Consider the following 15,251-nt stretch of genomic DNA (forward strand, 5'->3'; position numbering starts at 1 on the left):
ACTTTACTTTGGAGAAGTTTCTGCAATTTTAGCAATGTCCTAAACCGCAGACCTATGGAGTTAGATCTAGTAGAAGAGTACAGTGAAAAGATAACTGACAGACCTGAAACAAGATATAGAACTGAAGACAACTTGTGTTGATGGGCTGATGGTTCCCTCCTGTAGATGATGTTACCTATAGCTAGCCAGTATGCTGCAAAACCTCACATATAACAATCAAAGATGAACTGCAGAAATTTGTCCAGCAGGAAACTGAGATAGAACCATAGAACTAGGGCTTTCACATCTTCCCCTATCCTGGAAGATACAGCCTTGTACACTGACAGCAGTATGGTACCTCTCTAGACAGACTTTTAACATGCATTTCCATCACAGGCACAACACCCTGATAAAATACAGCTTCAAAATCAGAAACTTAAATAAACTCTAACAATAGGTTAAAGACAAGCAGAGAAAAACAGCCTTTCCTCCTTCTCAAAGAGATGCTTTTGGGAGGGAAGGCTATCGGAATTTGGGGGGAAAATGGGATTAGGAGAAAGCATGAGAAAGGATTTATTACATGAGATAATCTTGATTTTCTGCAACTGGAAATAAAACAGCAGAAAATTTAGCAGGAATGGCAAATGAGGACAAAAAATTATGTGGGTTGACGAAGTTTTACATGGGCTTAGAAGTTTGAAGGCAAAATATTGCTTGTAAGGCAAGCATATTGGGGGGGGAAGAAGCTATGTTTGTGTACAGAACATACTTGCACTGTGTGATTACTGCTGCAGTAAAAAAAAAAATTCTTTACAGTGATATAGATACTCATAAGTCTCCATGTAAAGGTGGATATGCATGTACAATCCCGTAACACAGAATAGTAATCAACTTGATGTATAATCATCAGTAATCATTTCAGCAATCTTAACTGTTAGCACAGAACAAAATCATTTGAAGAAAAACAAATGTTAAACACCAAAGCATATATTTAAAAATAGATGTATTCAAAAAGAATAAAAACATACTACACATTTCTCAGATCTCTTCCAACAAAGATTTATGAGTGAACAAGATTTGCCAGTATAAATCCTATCGTATTAAATCTGGTAGTTCTACCATAAGCACTCACACTTGTCTACTTGATTAGGCTTCAAAATCTCAGTTTTATATTACAATTAAAGGTGATAAACCTTGATTGACTTGAATGAGAAATGACTTGGAAGTTTATGAACAAAATGTAAACCTTCTCTGGGATCCAAAGCGGATGCTAAATTGTGTTAAATGTAGACATGATGTGAACTGGGCACTGTTATGTCATAAGTACTCTCTTGTCCTACGACCAAAAATAGGTCCCTTACATTGTTGGGTTCTCCCCAGGTAAATCTGAACCTCTTGAACATGTTTTCACATTTCTGTCTCCACCTTTTGGTTTGCGATGCAAATGTAACAGATCACAGGAGCAATATTTTTGCTCAATCTGTAAGTACACCCCCCAAAAAACTTCCTGTAATTCTTCCAGATTTCATGAGATTCACTCCTTTTTAACATTCAGAAAATGATACCAAGTCAGTAAACAATATGTTCATTTCAGAAACACAAAACATTTTCTTAAAATTCATTTTTTACTTGCTTTTTAGGCAGACCTTTATGGTAAGCATTAAATAACTGTAATTCTGTGCAATAAACTCCTCATTCATGATGGAATCGATTTCTCAACTATTACATCTTTCCTTCATACTGTTTATACAGATGCTTATATATTTAATACATGTTTGCACTAAGTGTTAATTGATATGGTCAGAACAGTGAAATGCTCATAAAACACTGTTGGAAATGGTGGAATACTTCAAGTGGACTTTTGATGTATTTAGGTCTCATATATCCCAAGAAAATTAAATAAACAAACTATTATCCTTTGTATTTTTAGTAGAATTGTTGCTAACGCTACTTAAAAGGTAACTGTTAATATTGTTAATTGCAATGTAAACAACTTCAGGATGCTATTAGCAAATTAGCTTTTTTTTTTAAACTTATGTACTAATGTTCATTATTATTTTGATTGAAGAGCTGTGCTTAAGTCAAATCAAGACATTTTCAATAACAAACCAGGTTTACGCTGTTCAGATACTCATCAGTAATCGATGTGATTCCAAATACTTGCTATGCAGTGTGCTTTTACTCAAGTCATGTTAAATGAGCCAATATAGGCCTATTTATGTATATATATTTCTGAATATTATGTAATTCCTCATAGCTAGTTTTTTATTTTTTATGTAAGATTTCTATGAAATAAAAATAGGTTTGGACAACAGACGTTTGTGTCTACCATCTAAGAAGCATCAAAAAAATTTGGAGCAAAAATTTGTGCAAATCCTGTACAATCAAATCCTGCATTTAACTACATAAATTAAAAATAACTGCATGTTTTCTCCAAGACTACAGAAAATGGCAGCTCTTAAAGGAGTAAGTATTGAGTTGCTCTGAGACTTTTTCTCAGTGCTACACTCTTCTGGAATCTGTTCTAAGTAGGTTTAAATGTTATAAAACACCTTTGATCCCAACAGATGAAGAGTCATTATTTATTTTGTATTTTTAAATACTTGTGTTTACTGTTATGCCGAGGACACAAGAAGAAAGATGTATTAATTTTCTTTGGTGATCATATAGGTTAATATTTTTTCAAACAGAAAAGAGTTGAAACTAAAAGAAAATCATAAAGATTTTTGTATGTGCACATCCGTACCTGAGCATTAAGAAGTTCTTCACATTTGTGAGACTGTTTTTCAATTGCTAGGATATACTGTTTTTCAATAGCTGCTTCTTGCTGTTGAACTGTAGATTGTAGCAGTGCCTGCAAAAAGAAAGTACAGAATATTCAACAAAGATATAACTGGGATGTTTACTGGTAACTGCAGATCTACTAATACTTGTGTATAACCAGAATGTGGAATGCTGTTATAAATTTGGAATGTGCAACTATTAAAGTACCTTTCTATGTAACACTACCTTGTTTTCAGTCAGGACTAAAATTTTTGGATCTCAGATTTCTTATACACAGTCTGCTTAAAAAAGAGCAGCACAAAGAAGATAAAGAGGGAGAGTATTTCTGTCAAATATACTCAGTTTAGTGGGGCCACACAAGAAGAGAAGCATACGAAAGCTGCTGAAGAAAAAAAAAAAAAGCAGACATATTTCCCTGGCTGACAAAACTCCACATCCTCTCGGCACAGTGTAAGATCCCATGGGCCAAGCATGATCTTCACAACCACAAGTCAAGTAAAAGCAGATGGAAATTCTGAGTAATTACAACATAAAAGAACGCCCCCCCAGGAAGTTCACACTCAAATGTGAAGCAGTGGAAGTCAAAGTGTGGAAAGTCAAAAGTACCAAGACAGTAACAAAAAGATGATGAAATTAGGAATTCTCTGTGTGTGACCATGTGTGCATGCACACATGTGTATTCCCACGCACTTGAATGAACTATGCAGAATTTCCAGCATCCGAACGCAAAATGAGAAATAAAAAAATTTTAAGATATATGAAAAACCAAATTACCATTTGAGGAATTACATTCAGGCTTCCTTAAACAATGATGGTATTTTAACACAAGATTTACTTAACTCATGCTATGCAAGTCTTTTTCCCTAATATTATAAAATATTCATGTCACTTTCCAAATATTCATTGGGCTATTTATACACAATGTAGCAAACTATTTTTAACTAGTAATCAATATAGTGAAGTAGTTAAAATTACTGTGTAAGTTAAAACAGACAAGTTTTATAGAAAACAGACCTTTGGCCCAAATGCAAAGAAAAAAATCCCATCTTTCAAACAATTTTTATTTCAGAGATATATTTACTTCATGGAACATAACACATACATTAAATACAATTTTGAATACTTTTAAAAAAACAAAAAAGTGTATAAAAAAAAAATCTTCTGGCAGTTTTTGAACTACCTTTCCAAATTTTTCACTAATTAGCCTCTTATGCCAAAATCAGTGTTCTTCAGTAACGCTATAGTATGGTGGTAGTAGTTTTCAGCACAGGTTCAGAGATTTAAAAGGTAAAAAATGGTGCTTAACATATACTTTAATCAAAGTGTAAGAATACGTTTACTGGTATTTGCAGGGGATTTAGCTAGCCATAAGTTTACTTTCAAAAACGCCAATTTCTTTCCAACTAAATTTAGTTCTTTTATTGATATAAATTCAGGCAACCACAACAACTGAAATCTCAAAGAAGTATAACTTCTGTATGTGAAACTTTATATGCTAAATCCTGCTGCGTAAAAACTAGAATTGCCACTTATCACAGGCAAAAATTAAGTCTGTACTTTGGGATATGGAGTTTTTTTGCCTAAACTATTGTGGCAAGAATTGTTTCATATAACTGGCACAAAAGAAAAAAAAATTGAATTCTGATCTTAGGGAAAACAGTAACAGAATGGTCATTAAGTTGCAATGCCGTTTCTCAGATAGCTTCTTGCTCACGCCAAGGGTTGAGTCACTTTACGCACTTTGCTATGCAAACTTAACTGGCGACTGCAAAATTCCTATTAAATGGTATAAAGAACTTTCAGTTTTCAAGGAAATAATTATTATTCATTGGATGGCATGTAGAGGTTGTTAATTTTTTAAATTTATTTTATTATTATTATTATTTTCTTTAGAAAATACATAAAATTCCACATTCAGAAACAAAAGACTTCCTTTTCTATCATACACATTACTAATATAGTTTAAATAGTACCACAGAATTGATCCTGTATTTGACTATTCCACTAGTTGGCCGAGTAAGGAGACAGAGAGGAAAGTCCCCCTGTGTGGCACAGTGCTTCAGAGATAGCTTCCATGTTGTGCCATAAAAAAATCTCCAGACAAAAATCTTTATTTTCCATGGAGAGATTCAGTAGATCAGCCGGTCAAACAGGCCTTTCAAATACAGAATAAATGATTTATACCAAGGCACAAATCTTTTCAAGTCACTTAAAAGAAGATGAGGTGTGTCACATAATACCCTGAAATAGCAATAACTCCTTATTATAAAAATAAGATTTCCCCTTTCAAGAGGAATCTGAAGATTCTCAGAACCTTATGGTTTTAAGATATGCTTACAATCAAAACAGAATGCTGAGTTCTAATTTATTTTAAAGTGCAGAAAAATATTTTCTCATGAGAATAAAAACTATGTTCAGGACTGATCATAAGTAGTACTGTCAGATAAGGCACTTCTATAAAACAGAAAGTCTACTCTTCTGAAGTATGAACAGACAAGTGTCAGAGAACTGGCATGACTAGACAAACATACCTTGCCCTTTAAATTGTCTTTCATTATTCTTCATTTATCATTGAAATCATGTCCCGTATTTAATAAATTATCAGAAATAAGGCAATTTTTAAAATAAAATAAAAGCCAAACTTGACAATTTCCTTTAATTCTAATCTAACATGCAGTTGTTGCCTAGGACACTCCTATGTTCATTGCATATATCGTACATCTGCCTGGCTCCAGCTGACTATAAAAAGTAAATATGAACATAAAGATGTCATAAAACAATGTCTTTCCAAGACTGTAGAAAAGGACAAAAAAAAAGAAAAGAAAAAAGAAAACATGGAGTTAAAAAATGAGGTCATTTTCTTCTTTGTCTGATCACAACCACCATTTAAGGTTTCTTGATGGGGTAAATATAGCAGAGATGCATGACATCCATCCAAAGCTTTTGCAAAATTCAAGATAATCAACTACTTAAATTACTAATGAAAAAACCTAATTTACTAATTAACTACACAAAAACATACATTTAGCTACTTGATGATAGGCATCTCTAACTCTTATAGTTACATACTTCCTTCAGTACAATGATACTAAAAGTCTTGACTAATTGCTATTCTGGGCAACTACTTATCACTGCTGAAACACCACTTTCTTCCTTAATTAATTACACAATTATCCTGGTGGGCTGATGTTCCATAGATCTGTGGCCACTGACCTAATATCAAGCTGGCATTCTTGAAGCAGTCTCCTTTTAATAGCTCATTAAATCATTTCAAGTAAGGTTACAGCAGAATGTAGCCTATGGCATCTGTTGCATGAAGTCAAAGGGTAGGATTTCAATATGGGTGCTCTTGGTAATTCATTTCTTCTTCTATATATTGTGCAATGAACTTCCTTGACACAGGGTGGCAAGGGTCATCCTGTACCAATAGCCAGTTTCAGGACTGTGATGGCAAGAGACGTCAGTCTTGATGTGGATCTGTTTCTACACTCCTATCACATTTGTTGCCTCAGTCTACACTTGTTATAGTCATAAAGGAAGTGGTGAGTTCAGATTTTCAAGATTTCTTTATATTTTTTAACTAGTCTTTACTTCTTTTTGGCTTTTTTTTTTTCCCCTCCTTCCTCAGCACAACACACTTCACAAACCCTAACTACATCTGTCTTTAACCATAAGTGAGGTCGCCTTTTAGGTCTTTACTAAAGCCAAATAAACAGTCATCTTTTTCAGGCAGTTACTAGATCTTGTTTTCCCATTTGTAACTTCCTTGGCTTTCAAAAAATCTTCTGCCTCCCAATCACTTACGTAAGTTGTTGTATCAGGGAACAGTTTAAAGGACTGTGGTACCTTAGATAAAAAACTACTTAAAGCAGTTTGCTTAAAATTCAAGTACAAAGCCATGCATGAATATAAGAATGAACTGCAGCCACTATAGTGGCTGTATAACCATAGTTATGATCGTAAGTACATCATCATTTGAACTGATGCCTTTCCACTAATCAAAGACAGAATTTACAAGGCTTATGTACGAAATAATCAAAGTATATTTAGGTATAATAAAATAAGAATAGTAACATCTGTCCTCTGACTCCTGAAAAGAAAACGAAAAATATCACCACAGCTCCAAGTAATCAGACAAACTTATATACATGGCCTTTTAACATTTCCTTCTTCCCCATATCTCATAATACACTTTTACCATTACTAAACTGAGCAAAAAAACATTAACAGAGAAAACCAAGAATTAATGTCTACACTGACATTGTTTTACTAAATTTGGTTCAGTTATAATTCATTTTCAACTCGGCATAATCTTCTTAGCTAATCAAAGCTAAAATTCGGTCACGTATTAAGCTTTAGACTTTAATCTATATCTGTTTTGGCTCGTAGATCAGAAAAAGAAAATGATAGTAGAAAGTAGCACTGAGAAAGTTATTAGGGGAAGAAAAGGGTGCCAAATTAACACATCTATATTTAATTCCTCTAAAACCAGAATTATTCCAAAAATTACATGGACTTAAGGTATCCAGTGGGTTTTATTTGGTCAAAAAAACCTGGGACAAGAATAAAATACCTCCTATTTTAACAATTAACCTAGCTCAGTATTGTCAGTTTCAGTATTGTCAGTTTCAGTATAGGAACTTAAGATGACTCAAAGAAGTGACAAGAAACTATCAGAGTCAGATATGGAATAGCAAACCTTTAGGTCCCTTTCCAAAATCAATCAGGTATCAGATGGATTACAGTCTGATGTACAGTTGTATTTTCTTCCTTTCAAAAACAAATGAAAGAAATCATCATATGCTCCTCTCATCTTATCAGGACTAAAACCAGTGGAATTTAACCAAAAAGGAAAATTAGGAGTCTGCACTCTGCCTCAGTCCTGATTTTCCTTTCCCAGAGAATAGGGCAATGGCTCTTGAACCACTACAGATGAAGCCAAATTCTAAGCTCTAAAATTTCAAAGATTTGTTGATTATAGTTCTTATTCTAATATCCGTGTCTCTAGATTCTTGCCAGTAAAGCAGCCTTTATGGTGCAAGGAATAACAAAATAACCTTGCAGAACCTTGCAGTGGAGGGTGGAACATGTTCTGGTGTCTGTAAACTATATGGTTTAGTTGTATGATAAGGTAGTTTAAATACTACAATTCATTTGGGAGTTCTATCTTCTACTTGCTATTTTGCCACTTGGAATAATTCATATTCCCAATGCACATTATACTCCATCACCAAACTGTTATGTTTTCTGTTCGTTGTTTCTGGACATATATACATGAACAACTTTGTGGAGGTTTTTAAAGAACAAATTCACATGGTTAATGGGAAAGCTAAGGAGTAACATGCATGCTTACATTTAACAGTAACTATATACGGTGTGGCTGCTCCAAATAACAGGACTTGCAGGATGACAATGACAGCAAAGCAAGTCTTCTTCTGAAGCTTAAACTATCAGAAATATTCCAAACCATTCAAGAAATCCTGCTTCTTCCCTCCTTTCTCATCTCTCTCCTAATCCAAAAAAAGCTATCAGAGAATTGATCCTACTTTTCCGTCACTAACCAAAAATGCTTGGTGGCTTCTGACAGAACAAAGAGAATGAAACCCCTTAAGAACAAATTCTCTAAAGAGTCTTCATACCCATTTTAGTTTTATATATGAATGCTTATAAAAATCACAGAAACCATTATTTCCTCAAACCGTTATCAAAACCTTCACATATTTAAATGACAGTACAAAACATTTTTAAATTAGTTTGCAGAAAGATTAAAAGTGAATCCATCTTAATTTTATAAATAGGACTTTTACCAAAACAAAACAAAACTAAGTAAATTAGTCCCTTGTTTAAGAGCTAACCTTAGCTTTAAGTTTCATACATTAGAATAACTTCGGAAGACCCTGAGTTGAAACTAGATCCAAACTTCATAAGAACTTTATCCATAATCACCTTGGGGTGTCCTTAAGGGAATACACATCTTAATTACTCTATTGCATACTTTAGCAATGGTCAGAGAATTAAGTAGTCCTGGAGTCTAACTGACAGCACACTACATGTACGGTAGGAACACTAGAGAACTGCATCACTGCATATAGACTAGAGATTGAAAAAACTGTACTGTACCCAATCTGAGAAGAAAAATTTAAAAATCAGAAAATATAAATGATCACAAAATTTTATCCTTTATTTCTACAGGTTGTGTTATGTATAGAGTATTAGATGCTTTCTAAAATCCATCCTCATCCTTGGAAAGGCAAAAGTGCAATGATTATTGTTTTGCCAAAACCATAGCACAGACACTCCGACCCATTTTTAATGCAAACCTATTTGCCCAGCCCTAGCGCATACTGTCTTCATTCTATTGGCAATAGAAACCACAGCTGCTTGCCCAGAACAGGATTTATTGTATGGCCAAAAGCTAGAATTTATGGGAATTCTTCTTGAATTATATAGCCAAAATATAGACTGTTACCCTCAAATTCATCCCAAATTCCCTAACAGTAACAAATTACCAAATCTTTTTCTCTCAACTCCCTCTTTTTATGGGAGGAAAAAACTAGTCAGGAAAAAAAAAAAAAGGCAAGAGGAAAAGCAGAGCAGAGTTTATTATCCCCTCTCATCTCTTCTGAAAAACAGAATAAAAGCAATTCCAATCCATGCAAAAAACAGACTTCTCAGATGTGTAGTATTGTTTGAAAATGTTAAACCAACTCACATGAAACATCAGTATGAAACATGCATCATGATGTACAGGCTGCTGCATTATGTTCTATAATGTTACTTAAAAGCACTGCATCAAAACCCTTAGTCAATCCAAAAGAATATCCTCTCTGCTCAAGCAATATCCTCTCAATATCCTTTCCCCTGCTCAAGCATCATTAACTTGCTTAAGTAACTAAATACAAGCCAGTATATCAAACATCATCTTTAATTCAAAATTGCTGAGTCAGGATGTCCAAAACAAGTCATCTTTAAAAATAAAGCTACCTAGTGAAAAGTATAGTTACCATACCACTTCAAACATATGAACTATATTAAATACCAGCATTAGCTTCAGCAACAGTACATAAGAATTTCTATGCTTCATAGTATTAGACAATGATTTACCTAATTCAGCATCCTGTCTCCACCATTTCTACTACTTTTCTACTGCTAATTTCTACTACTTTATTTAAGGGTAAAATATAATTAGCCAATCGTTGAATGATAAAACAGAGCAGAGGACACAATCAAAATTCTTTCCTGACCCTTAGAGAAGATATATTAACTCAATAAAACGTACTATTTGACTGGTTGTGTTATAACTCTGTTATTAGCTAGTACACATACTATATAAATAAAACTCTTCAAAAGATTTTTGAAAACGTCTTTTTCAACAGAATCCAACTTATGCACTTCAGCCCAAGATACTGTATATTTTCAAGATCAGGCTATTTTCAGGTGAGCCTCCCTTTAAGTGAAAATGAAATATGTCCATTTAGGTGCTATGGAATAAAGCGGTTTTTTGTACAAGTGAATATTAACCAAAATGAAAGCAATTAAACTCCTGCTTAGGTCAGAGTCAACTTGCAATTTACAATGAAGTAGGTTCTAAATGAAGTAAAACAAAATGTTGAGTTGAATTTCCTGAATTGTTTCCACTCGTAGTCATAGTGTGCTACCAAAGCTTTAAACAGAGCTCGTGCTGTGAAATTTTACATATCAAGTAAAAAAGTATTTTCTGTGGAAAATTCTTCTCATAAGTTATTCTTTACAAAAAGGTCAACACATTTTGATGTGCATCAGGGTACGAAGAAGCTTCATGGTTTCATTAACCACTGTCCTGTTTACAGTGTGAACTGAATTTTAGGTGTTTCAAAGACATAATGTAAAAGATATTTGCATCAAATACAAGAACAGAGCAATGTGGTTTTTGTGAAGTGGTATAACAACTTCAGTTTCATTTTCAACTGCTTTTGGTATATCAGTAATGATCAACAACTTACAGTTTGAATACTATGCTCAGTTTACCTAGGTATCTCAGTTTTACTGGCATGGAAGCTTAAATGATTTATTTTCCACAAAACATTGTTCTCCCAGACTCTTGCCAGAAACAAACTGTAAACTCACTTTTAATCCAACCTTTCAATTATTATAATATTTAACACTGTATTTATTGTTCTATAGTCAGAATCACATATAAAAAGTCATCCTTACTAAAAAGGGAGGGAGAGATATCTTGTAATTTTTACAATTACTTTTAAAATATCAAGATGCTTTAATCAATAATAAAATATTTTTGATAGCCAGATCTTTGGAAGATTGAGACTTGATTGTACCTTGCTTTTATCAGAATTCTGTAGAAAGATTTTAATAGTAGCATCACTGTTGTACATGAGTACTCCTATACTGTAAAAATGACAAGGAATCTCTCCTTTTCTAGCCATCAGCTCTTCATGACAAAAAACAATACTGTATTATATTCAAGGCCCGCTTGAATTCTAGTGCAACTTACACATGGACAAGTATAGAAGTTGGAAGTGAAATACAAGCCCTTGCAACAACTTTTGAATTTATCCTTTTCTTCATGTGTCAGGCCTTTCTGAGCCAGTATGTCATCTTGGAAACTTAATAAGCTAAGCTGGGGTTTTAAAGAGCTGAGAACTGGCCGCATTTCAAGAGTTTTCCCTCCTCACTAGGGATAAACTATGTCTAAAAAAAAGATATCCTGATTCTAGATTAACTTCTTTTGTAATGAAATCTTTTAAATTTTCATTTGTTTATTAGAGGGTAACCTTTCAGTTCAGAGGTCTATTATTGACACAAATATTTAAAAAAAAAAAAATCTGATGGCCCCCACATATCCCGTACTTTGCAAATCTGTCTGTCCTTATGTTCTGGAAAGCTGAAAAAACCCAACCACCTAACACTGAAGACTGATAGACAAAACTCTCACTGTAGGAAGGGCTGGAAAGGACTTTGTATCTTGACATTAATTTCCATAAAAGGAAACACCTTTTATTTATTATATAAATAAATACCATCAAATAAATACACCTGCCTGTAACCTCATATTCTTTAAAGCTCACATTAGAGGATATTTTATACGGTGAGAAATATAAACAAAACAGATTAAAAAATCTTAACTCGTCTATTTACAGAACTATGACAATTTCAGAACAAAAGATTGATTAAACAAGCAGAGAAAAAATCCTTATGTTGCTTGCGGTAAATATCTGAAAATGTGACATGATCCCACAAGCATGATTTCCAAGATCTACATTTACTTTTCTTTACTGTAGTCAATTACGAGGGATAAAAGTTTAAAAAAATAATGACGTGAAAGACAGAAATTAAACAAAATTAGGTAAACATAAGGGGAAACTTGGCCTACACAGAACACTAAGTTCATTTTTAATTTGTTTTCCCATGTTTTTTAATACAAATTTCATACTGTGTTGTAGATGGTTTATTTGTTGAAAGGAAGATAAGAATGTGAGACGCTTAACAATGGCCAAGGTTTTTGAGGGTTGTGCTACAAAGTGCCTAATGGTCTCTGTTAATAGGTTTCCCAGCACATTTGGCAAGCTAATATTCCAAAGACAACTGCAATAATTCTAAGGGCTTTGGTATATACAGGTCCTTGAAATTAGATCATTCAGCATTTGACTTCTTGTGTAAGCTCCATTTTTGACACTGTTGTCATATTAAAAAGGACCACTCACAACAGGGGTAGGAATTGAGAGGGTTTGGTCTTAAACTTGAATGCCTGGTCTGCCTAGGGATAACATAATAATGAAAGATCAACGTGGAGAAATATTGTCCCTTTTACAACAAATAATTCCCCAAAATACAGGAGAGTGATTATCAGAAAGTGTAACCCATTTTCAAGCATAGAAAAATACAACAACAACAAAGTCTGCTACAGTAAGTCTGCAAGGAGCAATAATTAGCTCTAAATGTAAGAAAAATGTGAGCTTTTGGTTACTAACTTGATGACCTTGTAGACAGAAGTGGAAAAAATCGCAACTCTCTTTTCCTTTGTATGTCAAAAGAAAGGCACTTTCACAAATCTACCAGTAGGAAGACTTACATATGCCGAGAATACAGAAAAGGCAAGTAGTCAACTCTTTTTCATTGTTGTTCAACCCAGAGTTTCAATGCCTAATTTAGGGGATTTGGGGCTTGACGGATTCTGGGGATTATTTTCTGGGGCTAATGGATGAATGGTTCATAATCTTTACATAGCTATCCTTAAACAACCAATGATGGGCATTAAATTCACTCATGCTACAACTCTGCTTGGAGTGGCGTTACAAAATTATAATTGGCTGGTATCAGAGAGGATTAGTCATAATTCCAACAGTCACGACTGCAACAGAACCTAATTTGGGCCATGAGCAAGCACTTGATTGGAATAATCTGCACCAGTTCATTTTATTAAAACCCAAGGAATGCAAAATAGGACTGTATTCATCACAAGAAAGATTTTCCTTCCTATGCCTTTTAAACAATTCAGTAGACTTGCTTAGGTGAATTTCCACATTCAAGGTAATTTGGGGATTAATTAGATAGTACTTACAAAATCTACTGAAAATGGAAATCACTTCTGCATATAAATGATACGTATTAGTGTAACACAGTCTTCAATAAAGACGACATATTTCAGCACAAAATTAAGCATGGCTAATCGTAAGTGAATTAAGAGAGTCAAGGAATTCCACAATTCTGTATTTCACTAAAAGGACTAATCAGATTTACTTTACATTCTTAAACAAATGTAGGACTCCTTATTTGGTTATCTGACTACTAACTCCCAACATGTCTGATAAATGTAATAAATTCCTAAAGACATGAGTAGTTAAAAACTCCCCAAGATGTAAAATATTACTTTTACAATTACAAAGTCACATTTGATTAATTTACTTAAGAAAAAAAAAATCCTAACCCTGTTCCATATTGAAATATTAACCATGAATTAACATTTCTAAAGAATCCATGAGATTATTTGCTCAAACAAAACTACAGAACAGTTTTTGCCTTCACTGAATCCTCTGATGATTCACTGTTATTCCTTTTTTTTTTTTAAGTACATGGCAAAGGGTTTCTTAAAAGGTTTTTAAGCTATAAACCAACAACCAAAAAAAGTTTGATTTTTTTTAAACCTAACAAACTTTTTTTATTTTTCCCGCTACCCTGAAGAATACTTGCTGCATGTTTGCAGACAAGGTTGCTTGCAGTATTTTACTCGGAGGCTGGCATATCCGATGTTATTTCTCCTCAGAGTACTGTGATCTCATTGACCAAAATATGGCAACTAACCACATGAGGCAACATGAAGACTTGTATGAAGTAAATTCATGCCATGCTTCCCTGGTATTAAAGAATGTCTTTATATAACTTGAATATAAACAGTCTATGAGAAATAATATGTTAAATATAAATATTGCTGAGAATCACAGTATTCAATTAAATCCCTAATCTTTTGTGCCAAATCATAGAAATTGATAAACATAAATCTTCTTTTCCAGATGGTATATCAGATCTTCCCAGCTGCTGTTGACTGGTAAAATAGTTTTCAAAAAATCAATATGGCACATTAGTATATTCCTTTACCCAACTACACATGAAGAAATTATTCCTTAAAAGGGACAATATCATCCATGCAAACCTCTCCGTTAGCTCACACAAAAGCATTAAGATGGTGAAAAATCATGTCTAGAAAACATACAGAACTTTCATTCAATACAATAAAATTGTTGCATTTCACAATTTGTTTATATTTTCAGAAATAAAAAAGAGGAAACATAAGCACAGCAATTACCAATAGCTCACTGGGTTTTCAAAATATAAGCTCACATAGAAGCAGCCAGATATTTTATACACATCTAGCACAAAACAGAAATGAAAAATGCTGATACGCAACATGTTCAGTGGCCCATTCAAAGTGGGACAGTCCGAAGAAAATTCCCATTTGAGAACTTCTATTGCAAAGTGGTCCTCAAAGAAGTAAGGGAAAAGAAACGCAATAATTCTCTTCCAGAATTGAAATGAGGGAGGTATGGAGAAACAGGACATCACAAGTGGCCATGCTTAACTTCTCTCAGGAATGAAAACTTTTGAAACTTTTTTCTGGATAGGTTCCCTTTAGATAAAATTAATATAAATTGTATTGATGGACACAGACATATTACTACAGATAGTCCAATTTCAATATTAGCTAGAACACTACTAACAGTTATTAGCAAAATTATTAAAAGGCTTTCTTATTATGAGTTGTTGCAAACATGTACAATGACTAGAATTACTTTATACTTTTCTGCAGCCTACGACATGGGCTGCCTTCAAGCAGAGGTTCCTAAAAGCATCATCAGGTCCCCTACAGAGTGGTGCTCTCTCAGACTGGGAACTTGGTAGGCCTACCTTACACGTGAGGAACAGAGTCTATAAGCCCCATAGAACCTAATTTAAAAAAAAAAAAAGTTTTGCATAACATTAAGATCCCATATTTT

General features: G+C 33.7%; 1 protein-coding gene across 5 annotated transcripts in view; it reads right to left on the reverse strand.

Moving 5' to 3' along the window:
- CCDC91 (coiled-coil domain containing 91) overlaps positions 1–15,251 on the reverse strand; it is a 161,852-nt gene that overhangs the window by 67,428 nt on the left and 79,173 nt on the right. For all 5 annotated transcript variants that reach the window (XM_050915090.1, XM_050915087.1, XM_050915088.1 and 2 more), the window contains exon 8: positions 2,726–2,833. In XM_050915090.1, coding sequence (XP_050771047.1) covers positions 2,726–2,833 — 108 coding nt within the window. The remainder of the gene's footprint in view (positions 1–2,725; positions 2,834–15,251) is intronic.

This window comes from Gymnogyps californianus, chromosome 1 (genome assembly GCF_018139145.2).
Source record: "Gymnogyps californianus isolate 813 chromosome 1, ASM1813914v2, whole genome shotgun sequence".
Lineage (NCBI taxonomy): Eukaryota > Metazoa > Chordata > Aves > Accipitriformes > Cathartidae > Gymnogyps > Gymnogyps californianus.